Here is a 14916-nt window from a genome sequence, read left to right as displayed (position 1 = left end):
GGTTAATGCATAAATTAGGGAAACTAGATCATGATTAACAAGACATTCTTCAACTCAAGAGTATGAGAGTATTTCGTTGCACGTATTCCTGACAACTAAATAATCGGACAGTCAGGCTTAAGAACTAAACTACCTGGGCATTAGAACATTTTTAAATGGGAGAAACAAAAACACGGGATAAAAAATTTTATGAATAAAAAGAATGGATATTATATACAACGTGAATACATTAAGCTGCATTTTTCGTGATTAATTTGTGAAGTGAGGTTTTGGATGTCAGCTATGGCGTTTAATTGTGTTTATGTAATGTTTTACACCCCAAAATGTACGTTTTTCAAGTCAAAATATGATCGTGAAATTGTTTACTATGAACTATGGAGCTGCACTTCCTGTCGCGTTCCGAACGTAAAAAGATTTGTAAGCGAGCGCGTGCAATCATTTGGCACGCGGGGCTTCAGGTGTGAGCGCCCTAACAGGCAACGGAAAAAGAGGCGTCGCTTTCAGCTAACGTTATATAGCCAACTAGTTTTCAGGTAAATATTTTAAAATTTGAACGTTTAACGTTATTTAAAATAACGCTCAGATACTATAATTGAAACTTAAAACGTTGTGGATTAATGGAAGTCTGTAAACCGTATTTTAATAACCGTCCTTGTTGGAATGTCGTTTTAACGGTGACCTAGAAATCGCGTCGTCCAGGAAGTCGTTCATAATGAGGTAGGCCTGTGTGGACCTGGGGATTTCGTTGTTCTGACTATGGTGGCTGTGTGTTAGACTCGTATAATCATGATGGCGCCCATTAAAAAAGCATCTGACAGAAATCTTGTAAGGTGTTTTATAGATGTTAGCTGTGGGCAATGGGCATAGGTCCACATCTTTCTTGAACTCAAGTAGGCTAACATCGTTTTATTTACGTTACAGTCGGTCAGTCCTATGTTAATTAATTTACCTTCATTACTGACTGTGGGCTACGTGTCTTAGTGAAGAAATTCACCAAATGAAGGATTCTGTTATTTGTTGTATGTTTCAGAAGTACTTAATGCTAAGTGGCGCACTGGATTGCGTGAAAAGCATTATCCTCAGAGGGTGAGTATTTTTGGTCCCAGAATAATTCATAATCTTTATTGATGCAATGGCAACTGCCAGAAAAGAAACAATGACCTGTTAAGAACACAGACAATCATTCAAATGTTCAACGCATAAGCAAAACACTTGTTTTTCCATATAGGTTTCTATGTAGTTCTAAATGATTCCCATGCCAGTGTGTGTGTGCGTCTGTTTGTGTGTGTGTGTAACTTTTTAAATGTTTTTAATTCAATGGCACAAATACAAATGTTTACTCCAGTGCATCAGGAACAATGCTATTTTTTTTTCTTAAATACTCTTTTTAAAATAATGTTATTTTCAGCAGAAGAGCGGCCGCCCTGCATGTCAGACGGCGGCCATCGCCCGTCGCTCTCGTTACGCTGGCCGTAGAAGCCGTCGCTCTCCGTCACGTCCCCGCTCAGTCCTTCTGCGTCTCGTGGATCTTCTCCGCTATTTTCTGAAGCTCCACGTCCATGGCTGCCAGGTTCTCCAGCTCCTTCTCCTGCAGAGAAAACGGGGGGTGGGGAAAGAGTCGCTGTCATTTCGTCCGGCGGTCCGAACAGGGTGAAGTATCGCCTTGAAGCTGAATCCGTCTCTAATCGCGGCCCTTGTAGCGAGCGGCTCGTCCCAAGGTCCAATGACCGGTACAGTAAAGCCTCTTTTTAAGTCATTTATATATGGACATTTCTGTCTGACATTTTGGGCCAAACCTCTTTTAATTGGGCTCCAATTATTGCAGCTGCAGCATCTGAGACAGCACTGCACTGTAGCGTGCTCCTCGGGAAAACCGTAGGAAGAGATCAATTAGCCCCCTAGCCCTTATGTGCCTGTAGTGTAACACTGGGCTTAGCGTACTCAGCTCGGGGGACGCAGTCAGAAACTCGTATTTGGTCCCAGTGCGATCGTTACGGGGCATGGTGGGGGGTGGGGGGTGGGGGGTGGGGGGGGGGGGGTAAAGGCAATGCATCCTCCCACTCTAGAGCGGTGACAGCTGCCCGGTCGTGCCGGAGCGCCTGCAGTGTAATTATGGGAAACTCGCGGCGAAGTATTCGCATGGGGGTGGGGGGCTAGTGGCAATTTCAGCCCGCTAACCGAGAGCAATTCTGCTCTCTGGAATTGACCACACACGCATATCAACACAGTCTCACACACACCTGCACGCACGCCTGCGTGCACACACAAATTGGCGGTTCTGTAGTTCTGTCTCTGTCTCGAGCATTGATCCTGCGCAAAAATGTGCGATAAAATATATATTTTATATGCATCATGGGAGCCGTAACGCTGAGAATTTATGCTTCCATTCTTCCTGTTCTTTCAATTCTTCAAATCTTAAATTGGCGGGAGAAAGGTCTTTATATCTGAAATCATTTGGGTTCGATTCGCTGAAATATCGCTGCCTCCTGCTGCAGATCCCTCATGCTCAGTTTTATACTTGAATTCAGCAAAATTAGTTTGGCCCGTGAGTTATGGCCCCAAGGCCCGCACACAACATTGGTGTATTTACAGCCCAGTGTGTGTGCGCTCTGGGTTTCAGACAGTGTTGAAGTTTCAGCTAGTTTACAGCTGGCAGCTGAAGAAATGTAATTCCTCCTGCAATATTTCCAACATGTTTCATAGCCTTGGAAGGACTGTGGGGTGAAGTTTGTACATCCCAGATGAAATTAATCATGCATGTGTTTTAGAGCCCAGTGTGAGCACTGTGACTGCTGTTTGTCTCAACAGCATCTTTATGTTGACACCCAGGGTAGAAAGGATGGGGGAAGGCTATACCTTTCTAGTTTGCTTGCTTGTAATTTGTGATTCACAATGTTTAATTTTTCCAAAATCATTGCAGTTACATTGGATTGTTACGATCTGGCAAGATACACTGTTCCCCTTTACCCTTGGCGTCTACATAACGTGTTTACACATGGCGTCAACATAAAGATGCTGTGGGTTTCTACTGATGTCTATAGGGTTACCTAGGACATCCTTGTGTGTTGTAGAGTGACGCCAAGGGCTTCTGACTAAGTGCCAATATGTGATGAGTTGGGAATCGAGCAGTAATGAAGAAAATGAAGATTTCCCTCTTTAAAAAAAACAAAAAAAAAGGAAAACGGATTCATTATTAGTGGGATTTTGTGTCCCCCCTCACATTACCTCCTCCGGGGTGAGAGGCCTCTGGTGCAGAGTCCGCTTCTCCTCCTGTGGCTCCGATAGGCCGGCCAGCTCGGCCTTCTTGTAGTTGAGGAGTTTGGCGAGCTGGTCCATCTGGCTGGCGGAGTACGGACGCTTCTCTGGCGGGCGGTGGGCTGGCCGCTCACTCCACCAGCTCCTCCTCTCCTCCTCCTCCGCCTCCGGGGCCCCGCCCCTCAGGGCCCCGCCCCCCAGGGCCGCGCGTTTCCACCAGGCCGGGTGGTAGTAGCCGCGGTACTCCCAGGGAGACCTCTTCTCCATCGCCTCCTCCTCCTCCTCGCTGAGGAGGTGCCCCTCTTCTTCGCTCCTCTTCTTGGCCAGCAGGTACCTCATCGCTGCCTCTTTCTCCGCTTCCTCCTCTTCGTCGTCCTCATTTCGGCGAGGTTCGTCTTCTTTGTCGAGGTGCCTCTTCTCTTCCTCCTCTTCCTCCTCGTGTCTCTTCTTTGATGGGCGGTGCCTCTGCTCTGGCCCTTCCTCCTCGTCCTCTTCCATGCCATGCCGCTTGAGGACCTCCTCAAAGATTTCGGCTGGATGGTGTCTCTTATTCTCCGCGTGGCCTAGTCTGACCCTCTCGTCCTCCTCGCCCTCATCTGATTGGCTCCTCTTCTCCTCCTCCCAGGATTCCCCACTGCGGCGGTGCTTTTTGTGGTGGTATCTGTGCGTGGGCTTCCAGATGCGCTTGTCTCTCTCTTCACTCTCCTCGGAGAACTCTGACCTTTTCTCTTTAGAGCTCAGCTCCTCCAATTCTTCGTCCGACTGGCCTCTGGTGTGCCGGTGCTTTTTGTGGTGGTACCTGTGAGTGGGTTTCCAGATCCGCTTCTCTCTCTCCTCACTTTCTTCTGAGGATTCGGATCGCTTCTCTTCAGAGGTGATTTCTTCAGACTCCTCTTCCGAAGGCTCTCCGCTCCGCCGGTGCTTCTTGTGGTGGTATCTGTGTGTGGGCTTCCAGATGCGCTTCTCCCTCTCCTCACTTTCCTCCGAATATTCAGACCTCTTCTCTTTAGAGGCGAGCTCCTCCGACTGTTCGTCCGAGCCTCCACTGCGCCGGTGCTTCTTGTGGTGGTATCTGTGTGTGGGTTTCCAGATGCGCTTCTCTCTGTCCTCGGCCTCCTCCTCAGACTCCGACCGCTTCTCCTCGGAGCTCACCTCCTCAGACTCTTCCTCCGATGGCTCTCCGTTGCGGCGATGCTTTTTGTGGTGGTACCTGTGAGTGGGTTTCCAGATGCGCTTCTCTTTCTCCTCGTCGGCGTCTGGCTCCTCCCTGGGGCTGTGGTCTGACGTGCCGTGGTGACTTCGCTTGGAGACGTCGTCCTCTTCTTCCTGCTCCTCCTCATCCTCAGTGCCGTCTCCATGGTGACGTTTGTCCTCCAGATCTTGGCGCTTCTCCTCCATCGCCTTCAGGAGCTCCTTGATGTTCTCGGCATCCTCTTTGTTCAGGTCTCTGAGGCTGGGCTCCTCTTCACGACCTTTGACCTCCTCCTCCTCCTCCTTGTTCTGGACCACCTCTTCATCATCGCTCTTCTTCGCCGCGGCTTCGTGTTTCACGCCTGCGGGGGAGACGGGGGCCTGTTACTACGCAACAAAGGGATACACGCAATCGCAGCTGGCACAGAGCGTTCTCACATCGTTACTGGAATGTTTTGCCAGTGTTATAACAGTGCTGCCACATGTTGGCGACATTGCGAGAACGTTTTGTGTTAGCTGGGTGACCGTAGCACCGCCGCGGGAGGAGGGGGTTCAGTAAGCCGGGGTAGCTGTATTTATTTGCTTAGCAGTAGTGACCCCTACTGGTTGATCCAACACCCACAGTACCCTTGCGAAAGCTGCACATGAACCATCTTCCTCTGTCTCGTGTCTGTGTGAGCTCAGCTTGAAAGAGAGTGAAAAAGAGGAAGCACTAAAATGAACGATGTCATTAAGAGCTCGGACACGCATCAGTCAGAGCTCGCCAGAGTGGTCCGCTGGCTGGCCTGGGCTGTGCCGCTCACTCCATATGTAACAGAGCCTGATGCAAAGTTACGTTTCCCTCTCTCCTGACAGAGGACACTGTCACTGACATAAAAACACTCCATGCTTTAAACTTCATCTTAATGATGGCTTAAAAAGCATAAAAGATCACTTTTTAAAGTTGGATATTGCCTTTTATACGGATTACTTAGTCTGTGGACATGCATTTGGGGGGATGTGAGTTCAGAAGTAGGAAAGGTAGGCATAAGGCATCGCTGTCACCTGACTTAGCTCATTTCAGTGCAGAGAAAATATGAATGCATGCCTACTGATGACAGAAAACACTCAGATATTGGGCAGACACAGAGCTTCTTTACCTGCTGGAGCGAGTCCTATCCAGTGTCTTCCAGTCTGCACACCTCCTGATATTTATATGTCCTCCTCTCGCTGAAACTGTGCTGAGGAAACGGCCGGACTGCGCGTCCCTGTGATGCTCTATTTGCTTCATTTTTTTTTCGGAAGGGAGATTTGTTCGCTTTGTTTTTTACGACTGGAGATTTTATAGAGCGCAGCTCTCTTTCAACCGCTTTCCTCGTATATTAAATTTACACAGTATAAAAACTCCAGCGTTCATCCAGTTCCGACAGAGTACACGTGAGTCCAGTAGGGACCATATGTACGCTGTCTGAGTTGATTTGAACATCGAACATTTTTCTGCGTACATAGCCTGTTTTTTACTTGTACTCATCATTGTGTCCTTTATACATTTGGAGTCTCTCTACATGATTCCCCTTCTCTGGTCCTTTTCTTTATTGGGCTGAACGTGCTTACTGAAGGCCAGTCCCTCTACTGAAGGCTTCAGCTCACAGTAGGCACAGGTTTTCTGTGCCTGCAGTGAATCTGGCACATAGCGTATTGGAGGGCACACGATGTTGATTTTGTTAAAAAAAAAAAAATGAGTACACCTCTTGCAGAAATATATTTTGGATTTTGTGGTTTTCCCAGATAATATCTATGATTGGGAGATTTACCTTGCACTGCAGCTGATCTAGCTAACATGTTTATATGTTTGTTTTAGAATAAAAGTAGATCCATGTCAGATGTTTATCCAACTCTTTATGAAAGAGTAATTTCATGTCCCGGGGGAATGTGGTCCATTCTCGCCAGGTGCTCAGTAAACGAGATCTGTATCTGCGCATCGTGTCCCCGCTCAGTGCTCAGGGTCAGCGAGAAATCTTTAATAATCTTTAATACAAAATGTTTATGAACACGACGTAGCACGACAGCTTCAACTGTTATGGGGAAGGGGGGCGGGGGTGTTTTTCTCGGTGACAGATAATATATTGCACACTGGAAATTGTTTTTTTTTTCTTTTAAATCACTTCAATTTACAATTAGTATTATTATTATTATTTTTTGCATTTTTTGCATTTTTTGTTCGTCTTTAACACTTAAAACGTGAATGTGTTTTAGGTAATGCAGTTACGCAGAGTTTTAAAAAAGTTTGATAGAAGTCGACAATGAAAATCTGCGTTAACAGGAATTTTAATGTCTGAAGAATTTTACCTCTGAACATATCACCAGTCTAATAGCGTGTTCGGAGAGTCTACATAGATTATTCAAACAGAATCGTGCTGTGATCCCAGAAAATAAACATCGCTTTACCTTATATTTTGTTACGGTCGTCAAGCTCACACAGGTTTTTAAAAACATTGTTTTATGAGCTCGCGCATGAATCTGCTGTCAAGCTGCTTTAAAACATACTGAGCATCGCAGTTTAGTTCACTAGTGCAGCACTGCACCCAAAATCCGACGTATTATCCAGTAAACACCATTTATTCCCCGTGGAATGCAGCAGTCGTGATGTCTATAGCGCTGAGGAGATGAATTCATTTATCGACTGCTTTATGTCCAGATTTTCGTCGTTTCTATTGGCTGCAGCCCAAACTCTTATAATAAATATGCATACAATAAAATCGTCTCGGCGCTGTCAGAGGTAAATGTTATAGAACCGTTTGAGTTGGCTCAGTCACATTTCACTCCGGTGTCTCGCTAATAGGGAGGACGTGAATAAGACGCCTCGTCCCCTGGGTTCGGGTGAACGAGCAAAAAAGGCAACCATTTAGCACGTGCAAAAGACAACCAGTTTTTTTCCGCGGTTTCAAATGACAGCGTAGCAGCTTTTGGCGTGAACGGAGTGGACCGAGGATGAAATGCATTATAAATACGCCACTTTATAGTGCAAAAAAAACGTTAATATTAACAGCCACAGTGCTGAAAGGCCAGCGTATGTACCCGTGGATAGTCGGGACGAAGTTACGCCATAGCTTGCTTATGGGAATTGGGAACTTACCTGATTTTATGACGTCTCTGCATTCTGGATCCACAGGCGTCGCGTTTGGTTTGGAAAGTGCCTTGGACAGCACCTGGACGATGCAGCGCGTCACCTGAAATTGAACAGCGTGTCTTAATTTCCCTTCCACTTGTACAGGCTACTGCTGCTAGAATACAACGCAAGTTTCTTCTCAATTTCTTTTTTTCCCCCGACATGCCTCTCAATTGTTATTGGTGTAAACACACGTACCGAGTCCTCCCTCTTCGATTCTGCTCCAGTGGGAAGGGACAGATTATCTGCAAATGCAAGAATATTTTTCAAAACAATGAACGGAACGAAATAAAACGCGACCAGGTCCAAGCAAGGGCTCTGTAAAATTTTACGATTAGTGCCGCTACGGATCAAAGTCGACTGATTCTATCTCAGCATATTGGCTACTCAGTACTAATAACTAATAGAGGGTCGCTTGGACAGTGTATTCAAAATATACTTTGTCTTTAGACAGGGTGTAAAACTGTGTTTGCCAATTGAAAGCTTCAGGTGGAAAACGAATAAAGAATCATTATACCGTCGGATTACATTTTTGCATGCGGAGTAAATCTGTCCAGTCTACATGATTTCCTTCCCGCCCGACGTTACCCTCACTTGAAGCTGCTGTCCACGGTTCTGAAAAGACAGGCTCCCTCCCCCTCTCCAAAACCTCATTATTTCCAAAAGCATTTTCCTACCTCCGACGAAAGATACCGCCAAAGCAACAAGAAACGCAAGTTTCATAGTGGAAAATGTGGCGAATATTTGGCGATGGATCTTGTGTTGCTCGTTCAGTAACAAAATAAAAGAGAACAAACAAACAAAAAAAGCGCGCGGCAAGTTGAAATAAAACTCGCCCGCTGAGAGTCGGAGCGCGAGCGGCGTGCACAGCTCACTGCGCAAGAACGAGCTAGATCATTCTGCTCCGCTATAAGAAGGGTCGGTACAATAGAGCCGTCTACAGACCGAGGAGGCGGGGGAGTTGTGCTTATTACCAGAGACCTGCGTCACGAAGTCCCCAACAAGAAAATGCCAATCCGTACTTAATTATTAGTATTGCGAACTCCGCGAATGATGTGACATTTGCGGTAATTTCGCGGTCGCATGTCAACATGCTCCCCCCCCCCCCCCCTGCGCGTGCCGCAGTTTATTAGGAATTCGGTTTGAAGTGGCTTTCGCTCGCTAGTCCGTCGATGATTTCTACATTTTTCTCAGACTTGGTGAGGAGGGTAGGCTACAGCATTTAAAGTTGTAGACCAATAGGCGTCTTATTGGGGAAGTAAATCGGATACTTTCCCCTCGACGCTATTGGAGGGGAAAGCATCTCCGTTTGTCTCCCGGGAGCATCCAATAAAATCCAATAAGGGATATTCAACTCCGTAGATTCCTTATAAAATTACAGCAAACTTGTTTTCGTGTGACATTTCAATGTAACTGTTCAGCCTCTATTACTGTGCAAATTCAAATCCGATTGTCTGTTTGCTTTGTCATAATTACGGGGGTCAGAATTATTATTTTTTATTTATTATGAACAGTCTCATTTTAATGCTTTAGCATCACTTTAAGCTGCCACCCGTCTACGTTATGAATGCAGTTTATAGTTGCTATTATGAGAATAAAATTATATAAGCTTAATCGTCGTAATTTTTTATGCAGACATTGTTTGCAATTATTTTTTTATAAATTAAACAATTTTAGCCCTTTAATGGAAAATACGATTTCAGACTTTAATGGCTGAGCAGAATGAATATATTGCTGCATATTGCTGTGCAGTTGGAAGAATGCTTTTTAAGCCCCAGGAGAACCATTTGACTTGTTTCTCTCACTCTTTGGCCATTCTCTTGAAAGATTTGCCATTTAAAAAAAAAAGAAGTCATCTAAGCTACATCTAATTAACACAGGAAAAGGTACTTTAGGTTTTCAGGCCTACGGTTTATTCTGAGAGAGAGGGCTGAACGCCCCTGTCACCCTGCTGCTTCACAGGCACTTGGTTTGGCCAACCAGGCACTTTCCCTGAGTTCTGCATCCCCACAGAGCAGCACTTTGCCTGGTAAATCGTGTCCCCCTCATCACCCCTGTGCAACAGCGCAGTGACTGTTTCTGTCTTCTTTGTAGTCCTGGTCTCTAGTGCTTCTGAGGCCCTGTTACTCACAATTTCATCAGCGCTTGCGCAGCTGGGCTGCTGTCAGCATCTACGCAGCTGGGCTTCTGTTAGCATCTGCGCAGCTGGGCTTCTGTTAGCGTCTGCGCAGCTGGGCTTCTGTCAGTGTCTGCGCAGCTATACTGTTACTGTGCAGCGTCTCTCCCTCAAGGGGAGCCTGTAGTTTACTTTTCTAGGGGATATTTTTGTATATTTTATAATCACATCATCAGTATTCTCATTTTCTGACAATGTGCAGCCAAATGAGTAATAGTGTATGAGGAGGATGTAGAGGGATGGCTATATATGATCTGTGCATGTGCTGCAGTACATCTGTTACAGGAACAGAAGGAGAAAGTCTGAGCCTGTGCTTATAAATAATGTAGCTGCTGCACGGAGAGTGAGATCTATGAAGCAGTGGAAATGACTCAGAATTACGTGCTGTAATGTAAACTCCATTCTAACCCATTAACACTCCAAACTCGTGAAAAATACCTCGGCTAAATGACACTAATGCGACCGCATTAATGAACGACAAATAATTACAACTGCATTAATAACTAAATAAGATCTAACAGGTCGAATTAAAAACAGGGAATAAAAACTATGGAAACGGTACCCATACATAATTCATGGTGAGTCAGCAGTTATGTTTTTACCTACTTGTGTATTTTGTTGATTGAATGTAGAAGATTCAGCCTAATTGGTGTAATGTGGGCGTGTCTTGTTTTGTGGGCGTCATGTTTTGTGGGCATGTCATGTTTTCCAGGCGTGTCATGTTTTGTGGGCGTGTCTTGTTTCGGGGCGTGTCGTTTTTCGGGCTCTCTTGGGCATGTTGGGCACTGGCTATAAGAGGGAAGAACCAGGGCACGGAGTCTCAGACTGAAATGCCTTTCAGAAGAGCGATGAGGCAGGGCTGTCGGAAAGTGGGGAACCCCCGGAGACCTGGCACCCCCCCGTAAAGGGCGCCCCAAACCTCACACCCCTCCTGGGAAGCTCTCGGCTCTCACACGAGTGTTTCTCGGATGGGAGGCTGTTGCGTAAGGCAGAATGAAATGACGGATTCTTACTGATGCTGATGCTGCCCCTGCACACTGTAAAAACTTCACAGAGCCCCTCATCCAGAGCGTATTAAAAATGCAGCAGGGACTCTGAGGGGAAGCGTGTCCCCTCATTATGGGTAATGAATGAACTCTCTGGAAAACGGGCCTGACTGTTGCAGTGTGAAAATATTAAAACATTCATTAAGAAGGTTTGAGCTTTGAAGGAGGGGTGGGACTATCCGGCACCAAGGTTTTTTATTGCGGCTGGTTCTCGATAATCACACTATTACAAAATGGAGGAGACACAAGGGAAGGAGCGAGAGAAAGTGTGAGAGAGAGAATGGCGTTTGTTGCATACCTTGTATTCTAACTAAAAACGAGATCAGCCGAGGAAGACTTAAAGGTGTAAAAATGGCAGCTGAAATGAGATCAGACCCCCCAGTGAGGCTTGGAGCAGCAGGAGTCTGTGTCTAAGGTCTTAATAGCAGCGTTTACAGCTGGGCCCCCAGGTGTGCATCTCTAATGGAGTTTTCACCCCAGGGTTTACTTCACCTGCTGGTAATCTGTTGAGCGGGGTCCTGGACTGGGAGTGCCCTGTGATGGTCAGGCCAGGTGCAGTCTGAAGAGACTGCCGAGTGGTTGGTAGGGTTAACGGTGCTCTTCCCCACAGTGGGTCTGGCTCAGTGGGGATTAGATTTCAGGTAGCGGGGCACCCCCCCCCCCCCCCCCAGACGGGCCTGGCAGACGGGCGATGGAGCGCGAGTGCTGGATTAAGACGGATGGCGCTGACAGTGAGGGCCAGATGCCGCCCGGTCCGGCGCGGTAGATAGCCGTTTTCTGAGAAGAGGGAGCAGATGGGGAGTGGCGTTTCTCTGGCTCCCTGCCACCCGTCCGAATTTCGCAGAGACTGCAGGTGTGCTGGCAGAGCCGTGCCTGTGTGATATACGGGGCGGTCTTTACCTCGGGGCGGGCAGGGCGTCCCGGTGGCAGGTCCAGGCAGGACCAGGCAGGACGTCCCGGGGGCAGGGCCGGGCCGAGCACAGGTGATCCTGACCGCAGCGCACCTGGGGCTCTGCTGGGAAACGGCCAATCAGCTGTTCTTTACACGCTGGTTTGGGTGACCTTTGACCCCTCTGCTGCCGTTTCCCTTGTTTCTGAGCTTGTGGGGAGGGTTAGGGTAATACCAGGGAGATCTGCTCGGGGTGTGGGGGGGCGGGGGGGGATTGCTGTTTTGTTTTAATAAGGGAGAGGTTCTGGTGTTGCATTCTGGGATGCGCGTCGGGCGCTCTGCTTCAGGGTTGCTACGGCCTTGTGTTTTTCAGCGCTTGTGAGGATCTTGTGAGCCGAGTGCCATGAATTATACAGACGCCATGTAGGGGATGTTCTGGGCTCCATTAATACTGCATTGAGCCATAAAGAGGCGGCCCAGCTTTAAAGAAATACAGTGTCGTTAAAAAAACAGCAGAATATCCTGAATTCGCCTGAAAAGAAGCATCTCATCTGATCGGTGCTTCACGGGCTGCTTGTCTTTTACCAAAGGTCATGTCTATGCTGGGGCGTACTTTAATGGTACAGACCAGAGCCATGTTAAAATCAGAGCCCCAAAAAGCCTTTGAGCTTTGATCTGTGCAGTGACACGGTGCATTAGAACCAGGTCTTGAGACAAAAGTGGAATTTCCCCCCGTCGGGAGCACACTGTGTGGGTTATTATTTATTTGTTTTTTGTTTTCAGGTAAATCATATCAAAGGCAACAGCAGCAGATTTGCTGTAATTCCCCTCGCTCGGTGTTCGGTGTTTGCGACGGCTCGCTTTCCCCTGCAATTCAGCCTGATCAAAGCCCTGCCGCCGCTGCAGCGGCTTCCCGCCATTCTGACCTCTCCCACAGACTGCTGGGAAAAAAGTGAGCAGCGATGCCCATTGGCTGCAGACGACAGGGCCCGACAGAATTCTGGGAAAAGTGAGCCTGGGGCAACATTACTGCCAATTATACATTGTCTTGAGGGGTTACCGGTCATTGTTTGGCCCATCCACGCGGTAGAACAGAGCCTTAATGGCTACCAGGCCCTGTGGCCCATCCACGCGGTAGAACAGAGCCTTAATGGCTACCAGGCCCTGTGGCCCATCCACGCGATAGAACAGAGCCTTAATGGCTACCAGGCCCTGTGGCCCATCCACGCGGTAGAACAGAGCCTTAATGGCTACCAGGCCCTGGGGCCCATCCACGCGATAGAACAGAGCCTTAATGGCTACCAGGCCCTGTGGCCCATCCACGCGGTAGAACAGAGCCTTAATGGCTACCAGGCCCTGTGGCCCATCCACGCGGTAGAACAGAGCCTTAATGGCTACCAGGCCCTGTGGCCCATCCACGCGGTAGAACAGAGCCTTAATGGCTACCAGGCCCTGGGGCCCATCCATGCACTGGGGCAGCAGAGAGGGTTACAGACAGAGGTGGGATCACAGTACAGAAAGTACCATTGCGGGGGGAGGGGGGGTCGGTCCCAGTGGCCCATTGCATGGGGGGTGAGTTGTACATGAGCTGGCAAACCCTTGGACTGTGCCACGCGCCTCTCCTCACACTTTCACTCCGTAACGACTGCTTTATTTTACATTTGGCCCTTCTTCTGCACTGTTCTGTTGTCAGGGAAACAGAGTTTCTAACTGCGTAACCCCCCAGAGGAATGCTGGAACACTTTTCTGCACACGCGTGCGGGTTTGGGCACGTGCGCGGGATGGCTTGGCAGGCTGGTGAGGACAGTGAGCTTGGCAGCAGCAGGCTGGCAGTTGGCGGTTGGCAGGTGAGTTGGCGGAGGAAGGCGTTAGTGAGTTATAATGTTTCTGTTTTGTTATTTGTTCATATTTTCTCCAAACAATGCATGAACTGTGCTTTAGTAAGCATCTTGCGCCCTGTAGATAAGCACAGACCACCGCAAATAATAAGTAACTACAGCTTTGAGCACACAAAAGCAATGCTGTCAGTTGAGTTTGGGCTGCTAAGGCCTCACAATTTTAAGGACACTAATGTAGGGCGTGTGCACTTTCCCTAAATTGCTAAACATCACTTTTATATGTGTGGTTTTTTGGGGCCGATTTGAAAAATATTGGAATTGTGTTTTGGGGCCGGTAAACACACCCCTGCTTTCAGTCAGACTTTTTCTCCCTTCACTCTGGTGGCTTCATTTCTCAACAAGCACAGATTGGCTGGATCGCCAATCATCAGTTTTATCACCCAACTGTGTTTCCAATGAAACGATTTGCACAGCTTCTTAGGAATGAATACTGATTCAGTCCAGGCCGGTGTTTTTGTTAGAGTTAGTGCTGTTTTTCTTCTTTTTTTAAATTTGCCATAATGCAGAAACCGCTTCAGAGAAAAAAAGTTAGAAGTTATGTAACATTGTTATAAATATCCCATCTTTGATATTGAAATTTTCTTGTTCTTGAATGGTGCATATTTAGCACAACTGGTTCTCTCACTAGTAGGATATCTAACTGCTTTCTGTTCAGTGCTGCCCAATAAGTGACATGCATTTGAGTGAGCTGTGTGAATGAGTGAATGTGTGTGTTATCTGTGTGAGTGAGCTGTGCGAATGGGTGAATGTGTGTTATCTGTGTGAGTGAGCTGTGTGAATGGGTGAAGGTGTGTGTTATCTGTGTGAGTGAGCTGTGTGAATGGGTGAATGTGTGTTATGTGTGTGAGTGAGCTGTGTGAATGAGTGAATGTGTGTGATATCTGTGTGAGTGAGCTGTGTGAATGGGTGAAGGTGTGTGTTATCTGTGTGAGTGAGCTGTGTGAATGGGTGAATGTGTGTTATGTGTGTGAGTGAGCTGTGTGAATGGATGAATGTGTGTTATCTGTGTGAGTGAGCTGTGTGAATGGGTGAATGTGTGTGTTATCTGTGTGAGTGAGCTGTGTGAATGGGTGAATGACTTTCACTAGTGTGGACCTGACTAACAGAATCCCTGTTGCATATACAGTCACACATGGAGTCCTTAGATAGTCAGTAGTTTTCCATGTAAACGGCCAGCAGCCATCCCGCCCTGTAGCCTTCCTCTGCCTAGCATCTGGAGCTACGCGCTAGTGCTCGGCTGGGAGCCCTCTGAGCCAGTCACGCTGCTGGTGGAAGCGATGTTGGTGGGCCAGTAGGGGGCGATCTTCCTGGAT

The 14916-nt window shown here is 47.5% G+C and overlaps 1 protein-coding gene and 1 long non-coding RNA gene across 2 annotated transcripts; one reads left to right on the top strand and one right to left on the bottom strand.

Moving 5' to 3' along the window:
• Positions 1-447: 447 nt before the first annotated feature.
• Positions 448-14211, top strand: LOC118230246. Its single transcript, XR_004765811.1, has 3 exons — positions 448-533; positions 1031-1086; positions 13399-14211. It is a non-coding gene; the product is annotated as an uncharacterized LOC118230246 (long non-coding RNA).
• Positions 1092-8559, bottom strand: chgb (chromogranin B). The gene is made up of 5 exons (XM_035423087.1): positions 8272-8559; positions 7793-7839; positions 7562-7655; positions 3226-4808; positions 1092-1588 (listed from the first exon to the last, which is right to left on the bottom strand). The coding sequence occupies exons 1-5, from the start codon at positions 8315-8317 to the stop codon at positions 1505-1507; spliced, it is 1854 nt and encodes a 617-aa protein (XP_035278978.1). The 5' UTR covers positions 8318-8559; the 3' UTR covers positions 1092-1504.
• Positions 14212-14916: the final 705 nt, after the last annotated feature.

The sequence above is a fragment of the Anguilla anguilla genome, chromosome 6 (genome assembly GCF_013347855.1).
Source record: "Anguilla anguilla isolate fAngAng1 chromosome 6, fAngAng1.pri, whole genome shotgun sequence".
Lineage (NCBI taxonomy): Eukaryota > Metazoa > Chordata > Actinopteri > Anguilliformes > Anguillidae > Anguilla > Anguilla anguilla.
Note: the sequence above shows the minus strand (reverse complement) of the source record. Positions and strands in the feature narration are given on the sequence as shown.

What these genes read in the sequence shown, in the direction of transcription:
- chgb (XM_035423087.1), bottom strand. Translation starts at nt 8,317, where the DNA reads ATGAAACTTGCGTTTCTTGTTGCTTTGGCGGTATCTTTCGTCGGAG. An exon ending in GGCGGTATCTTTCGTCGGAG is followed by an intron (nt 7,840 to 8,271) that starts GTAGGAAAATGC and finishes TTGCATTTGCAG; the next exon opens with ATAATCTGTCCCTTCCCACT. An exon ending in GGCCTCTCACCCCGGAGGAG is followed by an intron (nt 1,589 to 3,225) that starts GTAATGTGAGGG and finishes TTTTCTCTGCAG; the next exon opens with GAGAAGGAGCTGGAGAACCT.